The 17,408-nt window shown below is 45.9% G+C and overlaps 1 protein-coding gene across 2 annotated transcripts in view; it reads left to right on the top strand.

Moving 5' to 3' along the window:
- LOC147014076 (polycystin family receptor for egg jelly-like) overlaps positions 1-17,408 on the top strand; it is a 127,840-nt gene that overhangs the window by 1,376 nt on the left and 109,056 nt on the right. For both annotated transcript variants that reach the window (XM_085851700.1, XM_085851702.1), the window contains exons 2-5: positions 5,576-5,721; positions 12,172-12,342; positions 13,504-13,784; positions 15,059-15,217. In XM_085851700.1, coding sequence (XP_085707826.1) covers positions 5,576-5,721; positions 12,172-12,342; positions 13,504-13,784; positions 15,059-15,217 — 757 coding nt within the window. The remainder of the gene's footprint in view (positions 1-5,575; positions 5,722-12,171; positions 12,343-13,503; positions 13,785-15,058; positions 15,218-17,408) is intronic.

The following is a 17,408-nucleotide window of genomic DNA, read 5'->3' on the forward strand; positions in this document are numbered from 1 at the left end:
TCTTTCTAGTTGCTTCTTGGAAATCTCTGTTTCTCTCGTGAGATTATTCCACCTTCGCTTGTGGTCAAACTTGGAAACAGTGGTGGTGGTGGTGGAGGCCACTGCTTTTTACGGAGCATCAGGATGCTTTGGGAATGTCACAACGCACCCATGGAATAGTCCGACTACTGGCAAGTGATTTGTGGCATTGATGTCATGGCATGCCTGGTGTTGGCTTAATGGTTCGGGGGGGGGGGGGCTTGAGATCCCAGGATCTTGAGTTCAAATCCCACTCGGCTGTTGAATTAATACCAGGTGGGATAGACTCTGCTTGGCATCCTTCCGAGGTCAGCAAAATGAGTGCCAGCTTGCTGGCATTCCTGTGTCGGAGTGGTGACCTGTCCAGGATTGTGCCCAATAGCCAAGGAGACTGCTTAGGCAGCACCAATGCTCTGCACAGAGTATGGTCCCAATGGATGGATGGATGTCATGGCACACTGTTCTGTCTGCTTGTGGCTTGTCTAAAGTATTGACATAGCTCCCTTTCTCTGATTATGACATATGCCCCCTACCAACATCTCTGCAAGTTCAGAGAAAAACATATTACATGAGCAATTTAAGTCTCTTGCAGCATCAGTCTCCTCTCTTGACCAACTTTTGATTCTTGGTGAACTGAAAGCATCCTCTGGCACAAATCATACAGGATTAAAAAAATGTTATCAGGATCTGCAGATCAGGCTATATAAATGACAACTCTCTTCGTATGATCTCCCTCTGCTACTCCCATAACCTATCTGTTATGGGTTCTTGGTTCAGAAGGAGAGACATGCACAGACTGACCTGGATCTCCAAGGATGCATAAATTCATAAAGAACTGGATCACATTTTATCGAGAGATTGCTGAAATTTCAAATCTTATCGGGTTTTTAGATGCGCCGAGATTATGGCAAACACTGACCAGAGATTACATGTGACTGATATCTGCCTACACACTGTATATCATTGTCAAGTAAGATCTGGGTTAAGCTTGAACGTGGAATCAATGATTTGTGATTCAGAGCTGTCTGAGCCCAATATAACATCTCCATCCAGAACCGTTTTTGATGCTCTGGTGGAATTCTAAGATTATTTTGAGGAGTCCTGGCCTCTGTTCCATGACACTATCCTCTCTACAGCATCTGAGACATTCATCATCAGTAGGCCATGGAAACAGCACTGGTTGTCAACTGATACCCTGGCCAATATTGATATGACGAGGAAAGCACGACTTCAAGGAAATATCTCAGAAAGAAGGTGCCTTTTTTGTACACCTTATCGAGGCTCGTGAGAGAGCTAACATACAATGCACAGCAAGGGGGGCATGAGACAAGAGGGGCGGGAGTGGGAAGGACAAAACAGTGGAGAACAGAGACATTAGGACATCTGTGGAAGGGAGAGGGATGGGACGGGGAACATAGGGAATACAAGATGGACATTACAGTGTCTTTCAGGAAGGAAAGCAGGGAATTTGAAGGAGGTGGGCTTGGGTGGATTAACGGGGGTAGAAAAGATTGAGGATTTGTGTGGGGGATGATAAGAGGTGGTGGTGAACAGCTGTTTTGAAGGCCTGGGGTGAAGAATGGGATTGAATAGAGTGAGGGAGTTTATTCCAAAGGTGGGAAAAAACGAGGAATGAAAGAGTGAAGGTGGGCAGTGATTCATGCTTTTGGTAGTTTTACCAGAAGGGCGTCGTTGGCGGAACTTGAGCGCCCTGCGGAAATGTGGTGGGGACAAATCGCAGAGAGAGCGGGGGGGGGGGGGTGGGGGCGGCGAGGCTGGAGAGGAGAGGGTAGAAGACAGAAAGACCACCGACCAACCTGCGGTGAGAGAGTGAGAGGCCCAAAGACTCAGCCTCATCACGGGAGATGCCAATGATCTGAAATGTCTTGGTTTCCACAGCGTGAAGCCGAGAAAGGTGGGAGGCAGGAGCACCAGCCCAGAGGGGAGAGCAGTACTCCATCAGGCTGCGGACGAAAGCTTTGTAAATGGTCAGGAGCTCAGGTGGGCCGAGGAAGGACTTTGCATGACGGAGGATTCCCAGTCGGCGACTGGCTTTGGAGGCGAGGTTTGAAATGTGGCTTTGGAGGAGTCTTGAGGGCAAAGACTAGGAAAGACCTTGACTCTTGCTATGGGCAGCGAGGAACTCCTTCCGAAACTCTCGTCTGCATTCGGTGAGGACCCGAAGAGCAAGGATACGGTCAATCATTGACCTCTCTGGTGTACACCCTAACTGCTCTGGGCTCTGGTGTTCAAGCAGATGGTGGCGAACCCTTTCAATAATTATCCGAGCAAAGACCTTGCCCAGCACTGAGAGCAGCGTCACTCCTCGGCAGTTGTTGCAGTCTTGGCGATCACCCTTCCCTCTCCAGAGAGGGACAACAAAGCCCCTCTTCCAGTCAGTTGGGATGATGTCTGTGTTCCAGGCAGTGCACAGAATTACATGCAATGACATGAGTACAGCATTTCCACCAGCCTTGAGAAGTTCAGCATGGATGCCACAGATCACAGGAGCTTTACCCCCCTTTCAACCGGTTCACCACAGCCTGTGTTTCCACAAACAAAGGTGGTTCATAATTGATTGGAGGGTCAGCAATAGGGATAGTAACACCCCTGACATCAAACTCAACAGCTGGTGGGTCAGCCTGGTACAGCTGCTCAAAGTATCTGGCCCAGCGGATCTTCACTTCTGACTTCTCTGTCGAGAGCCCACCACCCTCCACTCTAACTGCAGTACACCTAGGGACGAGCTTGGAGGAACGCAATGCACAAATTCCTTTGTAAGCAGGATGACAATCACTTGACCACAAGGGATGCTCAACCCCCTCACAGATTCCTTGCACATTGGCCTCCTTGTCCTCCAGCGCACATACAGTTTTATTCCTCAACTCCCTGAACAGCTCAGCTCTGCTATTAAGCCAGGCCCTGTGACTCTGGTCAATGGTATCCAGTGCCCCTTGGGAGACAAAGTTCTTCTTCGCCTGATGGTGGGTTCCAAGACATCCACCGGCAACATCAAGGATGGTTGTCTTGAAGGAACTCCACAACTCTTCAGGACTCCCCAACACACAGGCCCCCTAAATCCCACACAGCCTGCTCACAAACTCCTCAGATACCATCTCATCCTTGAACTTGCCAACATCCAGCTTAGGCCGGGATGGTACCATTTCTCCTGGATTTGAGCTGAAACTTCAGAGTTACTATAACAAGCTTGTGGTGGGTATTGAGGAACTGAGCGCTCTACTCAACCCTGCAGTTCTGAATCATCCTCCAGTGACCATCAACAAACACATGGTCGATCTCCTTTGCCACAACAACAGCGATGGAATACCAAGTCCAGCGATGAGCTTGTGGGTGCTGAAACCACGAACCAGCCACCATAAGTCCATGACTTCTTGCAAAGTCAAGGAACTTAGTGCTATTCTGGTTCACAGTTCCAGACCCATGGCAACCAACAGGTCAGGTCAGTTATGGGAGCATGCGCGGAGCAGTGCGAAGGTGCGTCCACTTTCTGCCAGTACTCCAGGGGCCTCCGTCTGGCTATCCCCCAGGCAGATGCCTGGCCCATCCCCATCTCCTTGAGATGTTGGTCAACCTGCTGCAACCCTGAGGCACGTGGTCGGCCTGTTGGCTTCCTCCACTCACGAGGCTCCCTCACAGAGAATCTCGTGAGCAGGATCAGAATAACGAGCCACGTTGGGCACTAGATATGGATGGCCATTGGCTCACAAGAAGCTCCTTCATCCTTTGACCAACGCATGTCTCATAACCATCCCTATCAATTCCAGTTGATGCATTGAAATCCACAAAACTAGAAGAGTCTTGCCCGGGGCACTGATGAACCACAGACTCGAGCGTGGCATAGAATGCATCCTTCATGACTAGATCACTCGCCTCAGTCGGTGCAGATGCAGAGACCAGGGAAATGACAACCAAGGAGTGACGAATCCTTAGTCTCATAATAAGCTCGTTGACTGGTGTACCTCGTTTTTCATGGGAGTCAGCTTATTGGACACAGCTCATTTCGGAAAGTCATAAACAGTTTCCATTTTCAAAATAGAGAATCTTTTTGAAGCTTTCTCTCATAAATTATAACGTCGAAGGCACAAGGAATGAACGCAAACAGCACCGATGTACAGGAGGGACCTGGCATAAGAGCATCATCAGGTCCCCTTGAATTGCTCCTCCGATTCAACTCATTGCATTCATTACCATTGAGATGGATATGGAATTTACATGGGCGTCATTACGCAAGTGTAAATTTAAATCCCCTCACTTGCACCAACATTATCACCATTAATAAGAGACAACCCGTTCAAGGACATCAAAGTCATTTTCACGAATAAGAGTGCATGTCAATTCATTTTATTGGAAGAGCAAAATGTCCTTTTTTTTCCTCCACAATAGGGGGCCTCATTGAAGAGCAAAGTTAAATTGACAATGGGGTAGCATAGCAACAATTGGGCACAGCTGGCAAGGGGATAATGAATAGCAAAGCGAGAGATAGATTTCTTGAATCTGATGAAATACTGAAATTGACAAGTAAAACAGTTCGGTTACGAAGGGTTAATTATGTAATAAAGATCATGGGTCAGGATGAGGGATGACAAGAGGTGGTGGTGCACTGCCTGCTTGAAGCCCTGTGGGGAAGAGTGGGAAAGAACAGCCTCTGAAAGGCAGTTTCATAGACGGGGAGAAGTGAGGAACAGTGTTGATGAAGTGTGCAGTGAGCCTGGATTTTGGAAATTTAACCACAAGGGGATTACTGGAAGAGCATGTGCATCCTGGAGTTGCTTGGGAGGGTCGGAGGATTGAGAGAACAGTGGGAGCAGTATTGGAGAAGAGGAACTGGTCATTGCCTGGTTGCTGACCTTTGAACCTTTAGACTCTTTTTCTGCTATTCATCCATCCACATTTCCAATTTCCAGAAAGAAGTGGGCATTCATCAAATACTTTGCTGCAGCTTTCTGTCCCCTTCTTTCAAGCTCTATGCTCAAATTCCACTTACTACATCTTATGTCTCTCTCTCTCTCTCTCTCTCTCTCTCTCTCTCTCTCTCTCTCTCTCTCTCTCTCTCTCTCTCTCTCTCTCTCTCTCTCTCTCTCTCTCTCTCTCTCTCTCTCTTTCTCTTTCTTTCTTTCTCTCTCTTTCTCTTTCTTTCTCTCTCTTTCTTTCTCTTCTCTTTCTCTCTCTTTCTCTCTCTTTCTCTCTCTTTCTCTCTCTTTCTCTCTCTTTCTCTCTCTTTCTCTCTCTTTCTCTCTCTCCTCTATTGAAAGTATGTTCATCTTCCTCTCGGATTCAGCTCTTTCTTGACTCATGATATTGATCAATAAAAAAGCATGCCTCATACATATTCCCTTTTAAATTCCCCAGGATTTAATTTTGTTTCATTGCCAGTAAGAATCATTTGTGTCGATTTGTTCTGGAACAAAAATGAATCAAAAAATGTTCTGGAACACAAATGTTGAATGTTGCTTGAAGGAATGCATGCGGAAGGCATTGGGTTTGACTATATTCAAAGTATTGCTCTCTGATGTCAAACTTTCAATTACTCACACAGATGCATCAACAACTGTGGTGTAAAAGCTCATCTTGAGGAAGATACATCTTTAACATTGGTGTGCAGTGATTGTATGGACATAAATAATGTAATGTTTGAGTGGTTTCTCAATGAAAGGGGCAGGAACTCACAAATGAATCGTACAGGTAAAACATGTGTATTCATCAATATTTTAATGTGTGTGGATGGATGGATGGATGGATAGATGGATGGATGGATGGTGGGCTTGGGATCCTAGAGTCTTGAGTTAAAATCCCGCTTGGCTGTTGAATTCATACCAGGTGGGGTTGACTCAGCCTGTTATCCTTCTGAGGTCGGCAAAATGAGTACGAGCTTGCTGGCGACCTGTCCAGGATTGTGCCCAATCTTTTAGGAGACTGCTTTGGCAGCACCAACGCTTTGCATGGAGTATGGTCCCGATGGATATGTATCTGAAAACGAGATTAACCACGAAGTAGCTTGTATATACTTGAGTAGACTTTTATAATGACGAACTTTGAAAGGAAGCTTCAATTTATAGATACTAGTACGGGCCCGTAGGTGCGTAAACAACGACTGGATTTGGGCATTTTTTCACCCCCTCCTCTCACCCACGCCCCCCCCCATTTTTCGCTCTCCTTTCTCCCCCTCTCTCGTTCCAGTACCCTCTCTCGTGGGTGAGGCGTGCCAGTATGTGCAGCTTCGCTCCTTCGCTCTCGTCAATGACGACTGGATTGGGGCATTTTTTCAATTAGATTGAACCAACCGTATCATAAATGGCCATAACTTGGGAAACACCTGGGAAACATACTCAGGTCCCCAGCGTCAATTGTGACGTCATATCAAACGAAGAATTGTGACGCCCCCTCTCTCTCGCCCCCTCGCTCCCCCTAGTTTCGCCCCTCCTCTCTCGCCCCTCTCTTTTGCTCTCTCTCTCGCCCCCTCCTCTCTCCCCGTCTCTTGAATTATGACACCCCCTCTCTCTCACCCCCTCTCTCTCCCTCCCTCTCCTCTCTCGCCCCCTCTCCCCCCTCTCCCTCGCCCCCTCCTCTCTCCCCCTCTCTTGAATTGTAATGCACCCTCTCTCTCACCCCCCTCTCTTTCCCCCTCTCTCCCCCTCTTTCCCCCTCCTCTCTCACCCTTCTCTCTGTAAATGTATTCACAAATGTATTCACAAAAAAACAAATAAATAAATAAACATTGATTGTGACGTCATTCATGATGTCATAGCACCGTGTCTTGTCATTGGTGGACAGATAAATGGCCGTAACTTGGGAACCGCTTATCCGATTAATATCAAACCTCGAAAACGCACATCCGCGGGTCCCCAGCAATATTCCTGGCAAGTTTCAATCCGATCGGACCTGCGATCGTCGAGAAACTGCGGTCGCAGACAGACAGACAGACAGACAGACAGACAGACAGACAGACAGAGATTGCTGGAATTATAGATAGATATATCAATCATCAAAACTTTACTTTTATGGAGTGATTCACATTTGATAATCCTGGTGTACAATTTAAGTTGGTGGAGATCATTCGAATGTGAATTATGGATTTGTGCATTTGGTGGCAACATGTGCATTGTCATCGGCAACATGATGTTACCCCACAAGGTGAAGGGTATAATAGTGTGAAGTTTGTTCGTGTCCATCGTGAGACGTTGATATGGCTCTCTCATCGATGGTTACTCTGGGAATTATTGTAAATGGTAGTATTGCTTGGTATTAACGGTTCAACAATAAATTTAGAGTGGGCACCATTCTTGGATGGATCACATTTCCAGCTTTTCGATGCACCCATTTCTCACCTGTCTTTCCAAAGCAAATAACATAGTTGTTGGCTGACAGATGAAATTTATTACAATTAGAAATTTGGTTTGCCCAAGAAAGATCGTGGCTCATCGAGAGACCCAGGCATTTGAGTGACGGCACTTCATCGAGAGGATTGTTAATAGAAAGTAGATTGGAGGGTTTACCATACGGTCCTTTGAGAGACAGTGAGAGTGTGAGAGTTGTTAGGATTGAAAGACATTTTCTAAATGTTTGACGAGCTTGAAATTTTATCAATGCTTGAAGAAAGGGAAGAGGCTGCTGCCTGCCATTCTGAAGGAGTCAGATAGAACGTGATGAAGATGTGGAATAGGACTGGACCCAGAACACTACCTTGGGGCACTCCAGCCTTAACAGGGAGAGGATATGAAAGGATTCCATTGAGAGCCACAAGTTGGCTCCAAGAGTCATCTGTGGAGTTGGCCTTGGATGCCATAGGCAGAGATTTTAGAGAGCAAGTCAGGATGTCAGACTGTATCAAAAGCTATAGATATGTCTCGAGAGAGATATAATATGTTTTGCCAGAATTGAAAGCCAAGAGCTATGGACAATGGCCTTGTAAGATGTGAGTCGTTCCAATTTTTCAAGTAATCACCTGGAACAACAAATGATGGTCAGCCTGCAGCTGGCTTTGGTGGCAAGCTTTGCTCAGTAGTTTGTCCAAGAGAGGTCATGGCTGATGCTTGAGACGCATGGCTAAGGCCTAGAAGTTCAAAAGATGAAACCTGATCCAGTATCTGAACATGAAAATAGATTGGTACGTTAGTTTGATCAATCTGGAGCAATAGGTTGGGACTGGGAGATTTGCCGGAATTGAAAGGTACATTGAAAGGTGAAAGGTTCCATGCATCAGACCAGTATCTAATCAGGTCCAGGTGATCAGAGAATTATGTAGTCTGCTTGTCAATGGGATTGGGTACTGTGCGACAAAATGTGGAATCATCTGCAAAAAGGAAGAGATGGTTTTGTAGAGCATCGGAGACATTGTTTATGCACACGGGGAACGAGATGGGGACCCGAGACTGCCTTGAGGTACTCCAGCATCCATTGGGAAAGGAATGGAGAGGGTTCTAAGTTCCATGGATAGCAATGCAGTGACTGTGTGAGTGGAGTCAGTCAGAAACCCATCTATGAAGGCAGCTTTGTATGCCCCAGATAGACTTCGGTGTCGATAGTGAGTCCGGTTGATAGAGTACATGGGGATAATATGTGGATCGAACAAGATGAATTGGGGAAACAACAAGTTGACATTCTGCCTTATCTTGAGCAGTGTGCACAGTGCTGCTGTTTGACGTGAGGGAGGGAATGAAGGGAAAGCATACACCAGAAGTGGATTTCACAAGGCACCACCATGATTGGAGCAAGAATACTGTTTGGAGAGTTCAGCCTTGAGATTGGCAAGATCACCTTTTCTGGCTTGCCAAAGGATGGTTGCACTTGCTGCATGCCTTATGGAGTGACCTAACATTGACCTTAGCTGGGTTAGTCATCCATGATTAGAAAGCAAGCCGCTTCGACTGCGGTTGCCTCACCATAAGATCTACTGATCTTATCCATCCGAAGGATGTCTTGGGTTGTTCATGGATGTGTTTAACCATGTGAAGGATGTCGAAGGATGTGTTTAACCAGCTTGCCATAGTCCAGGAAGGATGGATAAGATAACCACAGACAGGATCGGAGAAAGCGTGACATGAGAGAAAGTAGGTTTTTGTGGAAGCATTCTCAGGTCTCATTCTTCGTCAGGTCAGGTTCGATCTGTGACCTGCGACAGGTACCATGTAAACCTGTACTAACCTGTTCCATGGTCGGGTTGTCGGCGACTAAACCGTCTCCCCCACCAGGTTTTCTGGTGAGGAGGGTGTTTGGATATGGACACCCAGCAGGATTAAAAACAAAACCTGTCAAAGGGCGGAGGAGCTCCTTGTGAGCCAACCCAATGATAATTGAGGTAACACCGGTCAACGAGCGTATTATGAGATTAAGGATTCGTCACTCCTTAGGTGTAATTTCCCTGGTCTCTGTTTATGCTCCGACTGAGGCGAGCGATCTCACCGTGAAGGATGCATTCTACGCCACACTCGAGTCTGTGGTTGATCAGTGCCCCAGACGAGATACACTTCTAGTCTTGGGGGATTTCAATGCATCGACTGGAACTGATAGGGATGGTTATGAGGTGTGTGTTGGTCCCCATGGGTCAGGAACTATGAACCAGAATAGCACTAAGTTCCTTGACTTTGCAAGAAGTCATGGACTTGGGGTGGCTGGTTCATGGTTTCAGCGCCCACAAGCTCATCGCTGGACTTGGTATTCCAACGCTGGCGGTGTGGCAAAGGAGATTGACCATGTCCTCATTGACGGTCGTTGGAGGATGATCCAGAACTGCAAGGTCTACCGAAGTGCTGAGTTCCTCAATACTGACCACAGGCTTGTTGTAGCAACTCTAAAGCTGCACCTTAAATCCTGGAGAATGGTACCATCCCAGCCGAGGCTGGATGTTGCCAAGCTCAGGGATGAGAGAGTAGCTGAGGAGTTTGCGAACAGGCTGAGTGGACACTTGGGGGGTCTGGGTGCTTTGGGGGGTCCTGAAGAGTTGTGGAGCGCCTTCAAGACCACCGTCCTTGATGTTGCGGGTGGATGCCTTGGAACTCAGCGCAGGGCAAAGAAGAATTTTGTCTCTCAAGGGACACTGGATACCATTGACCAGAGTCGCAGGGCCAGGCTGAATGGCAGAGCTGAGCTGTTCAGGGAGCTGAGGCGTAAAACTGTACGTGCACTGAGGGTGGACAAGGAGGCCTATGTGTGAGGAATCTGTGAGGGGGTAGAGCATCACCTGTGGACAGGTGATTCTCATCCCGCTTACAGGGGAATTCGCGCATTACGTTCATCCAAGCCCATCCCTCGGAGCACTGCAGTTCGAGCAGAGAGTGGTAGGCTCTTGACAGAGGAGTCTGAAGTGAAGGCCCGCTGGGCCGGTTACTTTGAGCGGTTGTACCAGGCTGATCCCCCAGCTGTCGAGTTGGACGTCAAGGGTGTTACAATCCCTGTTGCTGACCCTCAAATCAACTGTGGTCCACCTTCGCTTGTGGAAACACGGGCTGCGGTGAACCAGTTGAAACGGGGCAAAGCTCCAGGGATCTGTGGCATCCATGCCGAACTTCTCAAGGCTGGTGGAAATGCTGCACTCGTGTCGTTGCATGCAGTTTTGTGCTCTGCCTGGAACACAGGCATCATCCCAACTGACTGGAAGAGGGGCCTTGTTGTCCCTCTCTGGAAAGGGAAGGGTGATCGCCAAGACTGCAACAACTACCGAGGGGTGACGCTGCTCTCAGTGCCGGGCAAGGTCTTTGCTCGGATAATTCTTGATAGGGTTCGCCACCATCTGCTTGAGCACCAGCGTCCAGAGCAGTCAGGCTTTACACCAAAGAGGTCAACGATTGACCGTATCCTTGCACTTCGTGTCCTCACCGAACGCAGACGAGAGTTTCGGCAGGGGCTGCTTGCAGCCTATGTTGATCTCTGTAAAGCGTTCGATTCAGTGAATCGGGATGTCCTCTGGAGGATTCTTGGTCTTCGTGGGGTGCCACCAAAACTGATCGATCTGATGTCTGAACTCTACTCTGGTACTGAGAGTGCTGTGAAGTGTGGTGGTACCACCTCTGACTTATTTCCAGTTGTTACTGGAGTTCGTCAGGGATGTGTACTTGCCCCCACACTTTTCAGCACTTGTATGGACTGGATTTTAGGGAGGATGTCGGAGAGATCAAGTTGCGGTGCATCGTTTGGCAATGTCAAGATCTCGGATCTTGATTTTGCAGATGATGCAGTCATCTTTGCGGAGACTTTAGACATCCTCTTGGGGGCCCTCGAGGTGCTGAATGAGGAGTCGGAACCGTTGGGATTACGGGTTTCTTGGGTCAAAACGAAGATCCAGGCTTTCGGTGACATCTTGGATGCTGCTGTCCTGTCTGTGTCTGTTTGTGGTGAGGATGTTGAGGTCATGGAGAGATTCACTTACCTTGGCAGTGATATTCATGTCTCTGCTGGCTGCGAGTCAGAGGTCAATAGACGTCTGGGTCGGGCCTGGGGAGTCATGGATTCACTGGATCATGGGGTGTGGTGCTGCCGGTACCTGTGCGGGAGGACGAAAGTCCGAGTCTTCAGGTCCTTGGTACTTCCAGTCTTGCTCTATGGGTGCGAGACTTGGACTCTGACCAAGGATCTGAGACGGAGACTTAATTCCTTTGGTACCAGGTCTCTTCGGAGAATCCTTGGCTATTGCTGGTCGGATTTTGTGTCCAACGAGCGGTTGCTGAGAGAGACTCGGATGAGATTTGTTACCTGCATAGTCCGTGAGCGTCAGTTGCGGCTGTATGGACATGTGGCTCGTTTTCCTGACGCTGATCCTGCTCACCAGATTCTCTCAGCGAGGGAGTCTCATGAGTGGAGGAGGCCAGTGGGCCGACCACGTGCCTCGTGGTTGCAGCAGGTTGACCATCATCTCAAGGAGATGGGGATGGGCCTGGCATCTGCCTGGGGGATGGCCAGACGGAGGCCCCTGGAGTACCGGCGGAAAGTGGACGCAGCGACGCGCTGTTCTGGCACATGCTCCCATACCTGACCTGATTCTCAGGCCGAATCAATATCAGATCCTGTGGAGGTGGCATCCCAATCCCTTTGTTAGAGAGTAGATCGTAGGCTGTAAAAACGAAAGAGAATAGCCAATGCATTCTTTTTTTTAAAGTATGGTTGCAATTAGCATGACCACCTTTGTATGCTCTCTTTCAGTGTCTGCATCACAAACGTTGCGATTACTTGGAGGTTATTTGCAAGCTGGACAAGTGTATGATGTGACAGCAAAAGTATCGGTGAAAAACTTTGTACCAGTAACTGCAAAGTATCAGTTCATTTCAAACATACCACCATACAATGGCACCTGTCATGCTCATCCCCAAAACGGTAAATCTTCCCTTTCATGTGCCCTGAGAATCGTTTGTGCATTGCCTTGACATATTTTCATTTCAAAATTGGTTCACGAGTCAGTAAGTGACCACTATATTCGTTATTGGTGTGTGTGTGTGTGTGTGTGTGTGTGTGTGTGTGTGTGTGTGTGTGTGTGTGTGTGTGTGTGTGTGTCTGTCTGTCTGTCTGTCCCGAGCATAGCTCCGTGGGTTTTGATCCGATCATGATAAAATTTGGGTGAGAGGTTTGTATCATGATGTAGTTGTGTTTTCCTGAGAATGGACGTGATGCGCTGGACTATCGACATAGAACAAGATACCCCACACAATGTTACTTCAATTTTAATAAATAATGATTTTAACGATCGTTAAAAAAAATTCCACAAGTTTAGTGCATTTGAAGTACGTAGTCCCAGAAACTGTTCCGAACATCACATGTATGTACACCACTCCATTGAACAACTTTTATATAAATTGAAGTACTGCAAAACTGGAAGTTCTTGTAAGTATTATGAAAGCAATTTGTGTTATACAGTGTTCAAGTACTGTATATAACTCAATTTAAATTAAATATAGATTATAAAAAAATCGTATAAATAAATTAATTCTGGTTTTACCACCATTTTACCCAATGTCTATTACATCACCCTATCCAACATGTTACATTAGGTATTCGTGCCTGTTGTTTGTGTCCTTTATAACATCCTTAAAAACGGTAAGTTTCCTGTTTGGAATAAATTTTAAATTTTGTTTGACTGTCAAGCAGACAGACAGAGTAAAAATATTATCTCACTCCTCTGCTACACATGTGTGATCTGGACAAATTCTCAGCCAAGTTACGTTTAAATGAAAGATTTGTCTTCCTATTCGTGCTATTATGATTCGCCTGTGCAAAATATAACATTCGATTTAAACAAGTTGTTCCTCCATCATAAACTAATAAGACAGATGAATGGACGGGCATGAATGAACCAATTGCTTAACCCCGCTTTTCGCTAAGTGTGTGCGGTGTGGTGCGGTGGGGTGGGGAAGAGCGATTGGGGGGGGGGGGGGGAGGGAGGAGTTAACGACTCATTTGTGATTCCTGTATGTTTATCACATGCACATTTTCATGTCCAATTCAAACCAACATACACTAAATGCTTTCTTTTCTTCCTAGGAACAGCTCTGGAAACATTATTTGTTATCACTTGCACTGGATGGCTGGATGAGGGTGCTTCAATAAAGAGAGAGACACAGGCTAGTGAAAATTCAACATTTGTTTACACCATTGTAGCAACATCAGAAGGCAAGGAATACACTTTATCCTCATCCACCAGTCCAGAAACCCCATCCCTCTTCCTCCCTCCTGGAGATCATTTGAATGATTACATGCTCTTGGTTACTTCCAATATCTGCGATGAATACGATGAATGCGCTCAGCACAACATGCAGCTGCAGGTAAAGAACCTTGTCTGTTTAAATATGGAAAATTGCCTTGTCTTTTTTTTTTGGTATTTTGTGTTTTTGTAAAATTGCATTACTTCCTCGCTTAAAGGGCCATGTGACCTATCTTCCAAATGTCCTGATGCTGTGCCTGCAGTTGCTCTTTGCAAATCCTATATGTGATTTGCATGATGTTTTGGCTCTTCTGCAATGAGTAGTGGGCTCTGGTTGAAATTTATGTAGGTTTGGTAACATGTATGGCTCCGTCGTGTATCTCAGCAGGAAATGAAATGCAGATAGAGCCAACTCGGCCTAATGAACCTGCATCACATCCTATCCCAGCAGTAGAACACAACCACACATCAAAGAGCAAGTTCAGTTAATGCTTTGCAAGGGAAGGAACACAACAGGTCAAAATATTTATTATGATTTTTATTTTTAAAAAAATTGAGGATTAAGGAAATTTGTTGAGTTGGCCTATTTTTGAAGAATTTCACCTCTGGGTTTCTAGATTCAAATCCTATAATCTTATTGCGTAATGATGCTACCCTGCAACCTTGTGCTGAATAAGAAGAAGGAGAAGAACAAGAACAAGAAGAAGTGTCTGGCTTAAACAAATTATTTACCAAATTTTGGTGGACATCAGACCATATTGTGTCATTCCTCTTTCAGAGGAAGTATGTATGTCCGTACATTTTTAAATGTCTGGACAAATGTTATGGCATACACTAACAGGGTATTAAAGTAGATAAAGCATTTTTTTTTCTACAATGTTTAATTTTCATGGATGAGCTTGCACATGACTTACGTGAATGGCAATGACATTTGGTGACATCACGATACATAAATTACAAGGACATCAGTGGACAATGAACAAAGCCTTGGCTGAGGGTGTGGCTGTGCCACCGATGCAATGCCCTCTGCCGGTTAAGGCAGGCATTTGGAACTTGGCCGTGGTGCCAGAGGTGAGTCCACATACCTCCAGGTTATCCACTGATGTTTCGTTAACTTTTTTGACAGTTCAGAGAAACTCCTATCATTTTACTAAGTCAAGTAGGAAAGGCATACCTGGTTGTTACACGTTTCCTCAGTCATTTCCTGAGAGGATGAACAGTATCTATGCTGCAGTTCCACTCATTTGTAGCAGGATTTATCACCAGCATACCCTAAAAACACCCATGGAACTTCAGCTTTGTACGTGTGTCCAAGGTGTATTATTACCTGTTGCATTCCAAAGGTGCCTCCACCACTCTCATTGCAATATTCCTCAACAAAGGGTTGTTTTGCAGGTTAAACGACTCACAGTGGAAACAATAAAGCAGACTTTGGAAAATTTGACTCAACCCACAAGTTATTTGTACATGTTGGCTAATAGAGGAGAAAGTAAGCAAGTTATTCAAAAACTTCTACTTTTTCTTCCTTACCTGAATGATTTGGACGATTCAAAGGTATGTTCCTTCAACTTATTATTCTGCATTTATAATCAAAAAGCAACATTTCCTTACACAAGTTAATTTGAATACAATCGCCGTGGTCATTCAATTTGTCTTTGTGTATGCCAACAGCTTTTTCAGTTTTTCCATGAGTCATCTCTAATATTAATATATCGGTACGCATATTTACCTCTGCCACCGAAGGTGGGAGAAGGTTGTTTTCATCCCTGTCTGTTTGTTTGTTTGTCTGTGAGCAGGATATCTCAAACATTGTGGACGGATTTAGATGAAAATTAGTGGACAGGTTGAGTGTTTGCCAAGGACGAATTGTTTCGATTTTGGTGAAGATCTGGATCCGGATCCGGAAACGAGAATTATTTAATTATTTTTTAAAAGCGATTCTTCTTTTCAGAACGAACCGCCGCTAAGTAGTTCCGAGATGTGGCACAGCTTCCCCCGAAGGCTGGTGATAACACAGCTGCCCATGAAGTCCCAAAAGGCACGGACGGTTTCCGCAGAAGAAATATGACCTTCCATAGACATAATCTTGCAACTCGAACGGCTGATCAGCAGATCTTTGCGAATCCTTCTATTCAGATCTTCAGAGGTCCGTGGGCCCTGTACAGCTTCTTTGCCCTATCCCTTATTTAGCCTGTACAACTTCTTTCTCTCATGAAATGGTTTATCCCATCCTGTGTGCAATTTTTCTATCCATCCTGTGGACCTTGGAAAGCTAACCCAACTGAGGGTAACTTTAGTTAATTCCGTAAAGTTCGCAACAAATATGTGTCCATCCTGGGGTTATCTAGAAAACATAATCTTACAAATCTCAAGGCTGAACTCTCCAGCCAGTCTCCTTCTTCCAAGTCATGGTGGTGTCTTGTCAATTCTGTCCCTGGTGTATGCCTCCCCCACCCCTCCATCCCATCCCTCAGCTCAAGCAATTTTCTCTGCCTGAGATGAGAGAGAACATCTAATCTCTGTCTTTGCCTCCAAATATCATGCACCCAACATATTCTACCTATCCCAATCTTACCCTGATGTAACCACTGTCAACTGGAGTGTGTCCTTCCAATCTAAGAAAGTTGAGAACGTTCTGTCCAACCTTAACCATGCTTCTGTGGTGGACTTAGATGGCATCAGTGTCCACATACTCAAATCCTGCTCTGCTGTTCTTACTTCCCCTCGATCTGCCCATTGCAATCTGTCCTCCTTTGTCATTTTTTTGTTGTATTACTCAACCTTTTGGGAATCACTATCATGAGCAATGATCTTTCTTGTGCAAATCACACTTCAGAGTTGCCTTCCAAAGTCAGTCACCAGCTCTGTGTCCTCCATCATGCAAAGTCCTTCCTTGGAACACCTGAACTCTTGTCCACCTCGGAAAACCTCAACATCATGGAAACCAAGGCCTTCAACATCATTAGAATCTCCCACGATTAAATTGAGTCTAAAGGCCTATTTCCTTCACATTGTAGACAGGGTGGTGGTTTCTCTATCTTCTTCCACCTCCTCTCTCATCTTGCACCCTCTGCACCTTCCATACCTTTCTTCTTTTGACTATTGAATCACCTTCCACAGGCTGTTTTGTCTCACCCTTCCCTCCAGAGCTTCAAGTACGCAGTGCATATCCCCCTTCCCCATACTTTTCTACCCTCTTTTCTCCCTTATTTCATCTTGCCTTCATTTCTATCTCTGAATTTTATTTTCATCCAGCCCGCCGACAAGGTCGGAGACGGGGGACATTGAAATGAGCTCTGTCCAACTGATCATCCGTCCACAACCGAACATCCGCCCATGTACTTTTGTGTCCGCAATATTTCAAAAACTGTTGAACATTTAGCTTTCATATTACGGATGTCTATTCCTCATAACGTTAACTCAACTTGATCGTGTCACGGCTGTGATTGGCTGAATTATGTTACCATGGCAACCATCTCGATAACTTGGCTTGCGTACGCGATATTTCAAAAACCGTTCAAGATTTAGCTTTCACATTACAAATATCTATTCCTAATACCACCCAAAAGGCAGGAGACCGAGAGTATGAGCTCATTATTTTCCCCAATTTACACCTCTCCCCCATCCCCATTCCATTCATAATAAATAGATGGACCCTGAGACTATCACATCTGAAGCACGCATGGCAAAGTGATTTGTGCACACCTCAGTCGTCTCAGAATTCCTGGTAATTATCTCTCTTGTG

The sequence above is a fragment of the Eptatretus burgeri genome, chromosome 13 (assembly GCF_056783735.1).
Source record: "Eptatretus burgeri isolate ZD-2024b chromosome 13, Ebu_testis_v1, whole genome shotgun sequence".
Classification (NCBI taxonomy): Eukaryota; Metazoa; Chordata; class Myxini; order Myxiniformes; family Myxinidae; genus Eptatretus; species Eptatretus burgeri.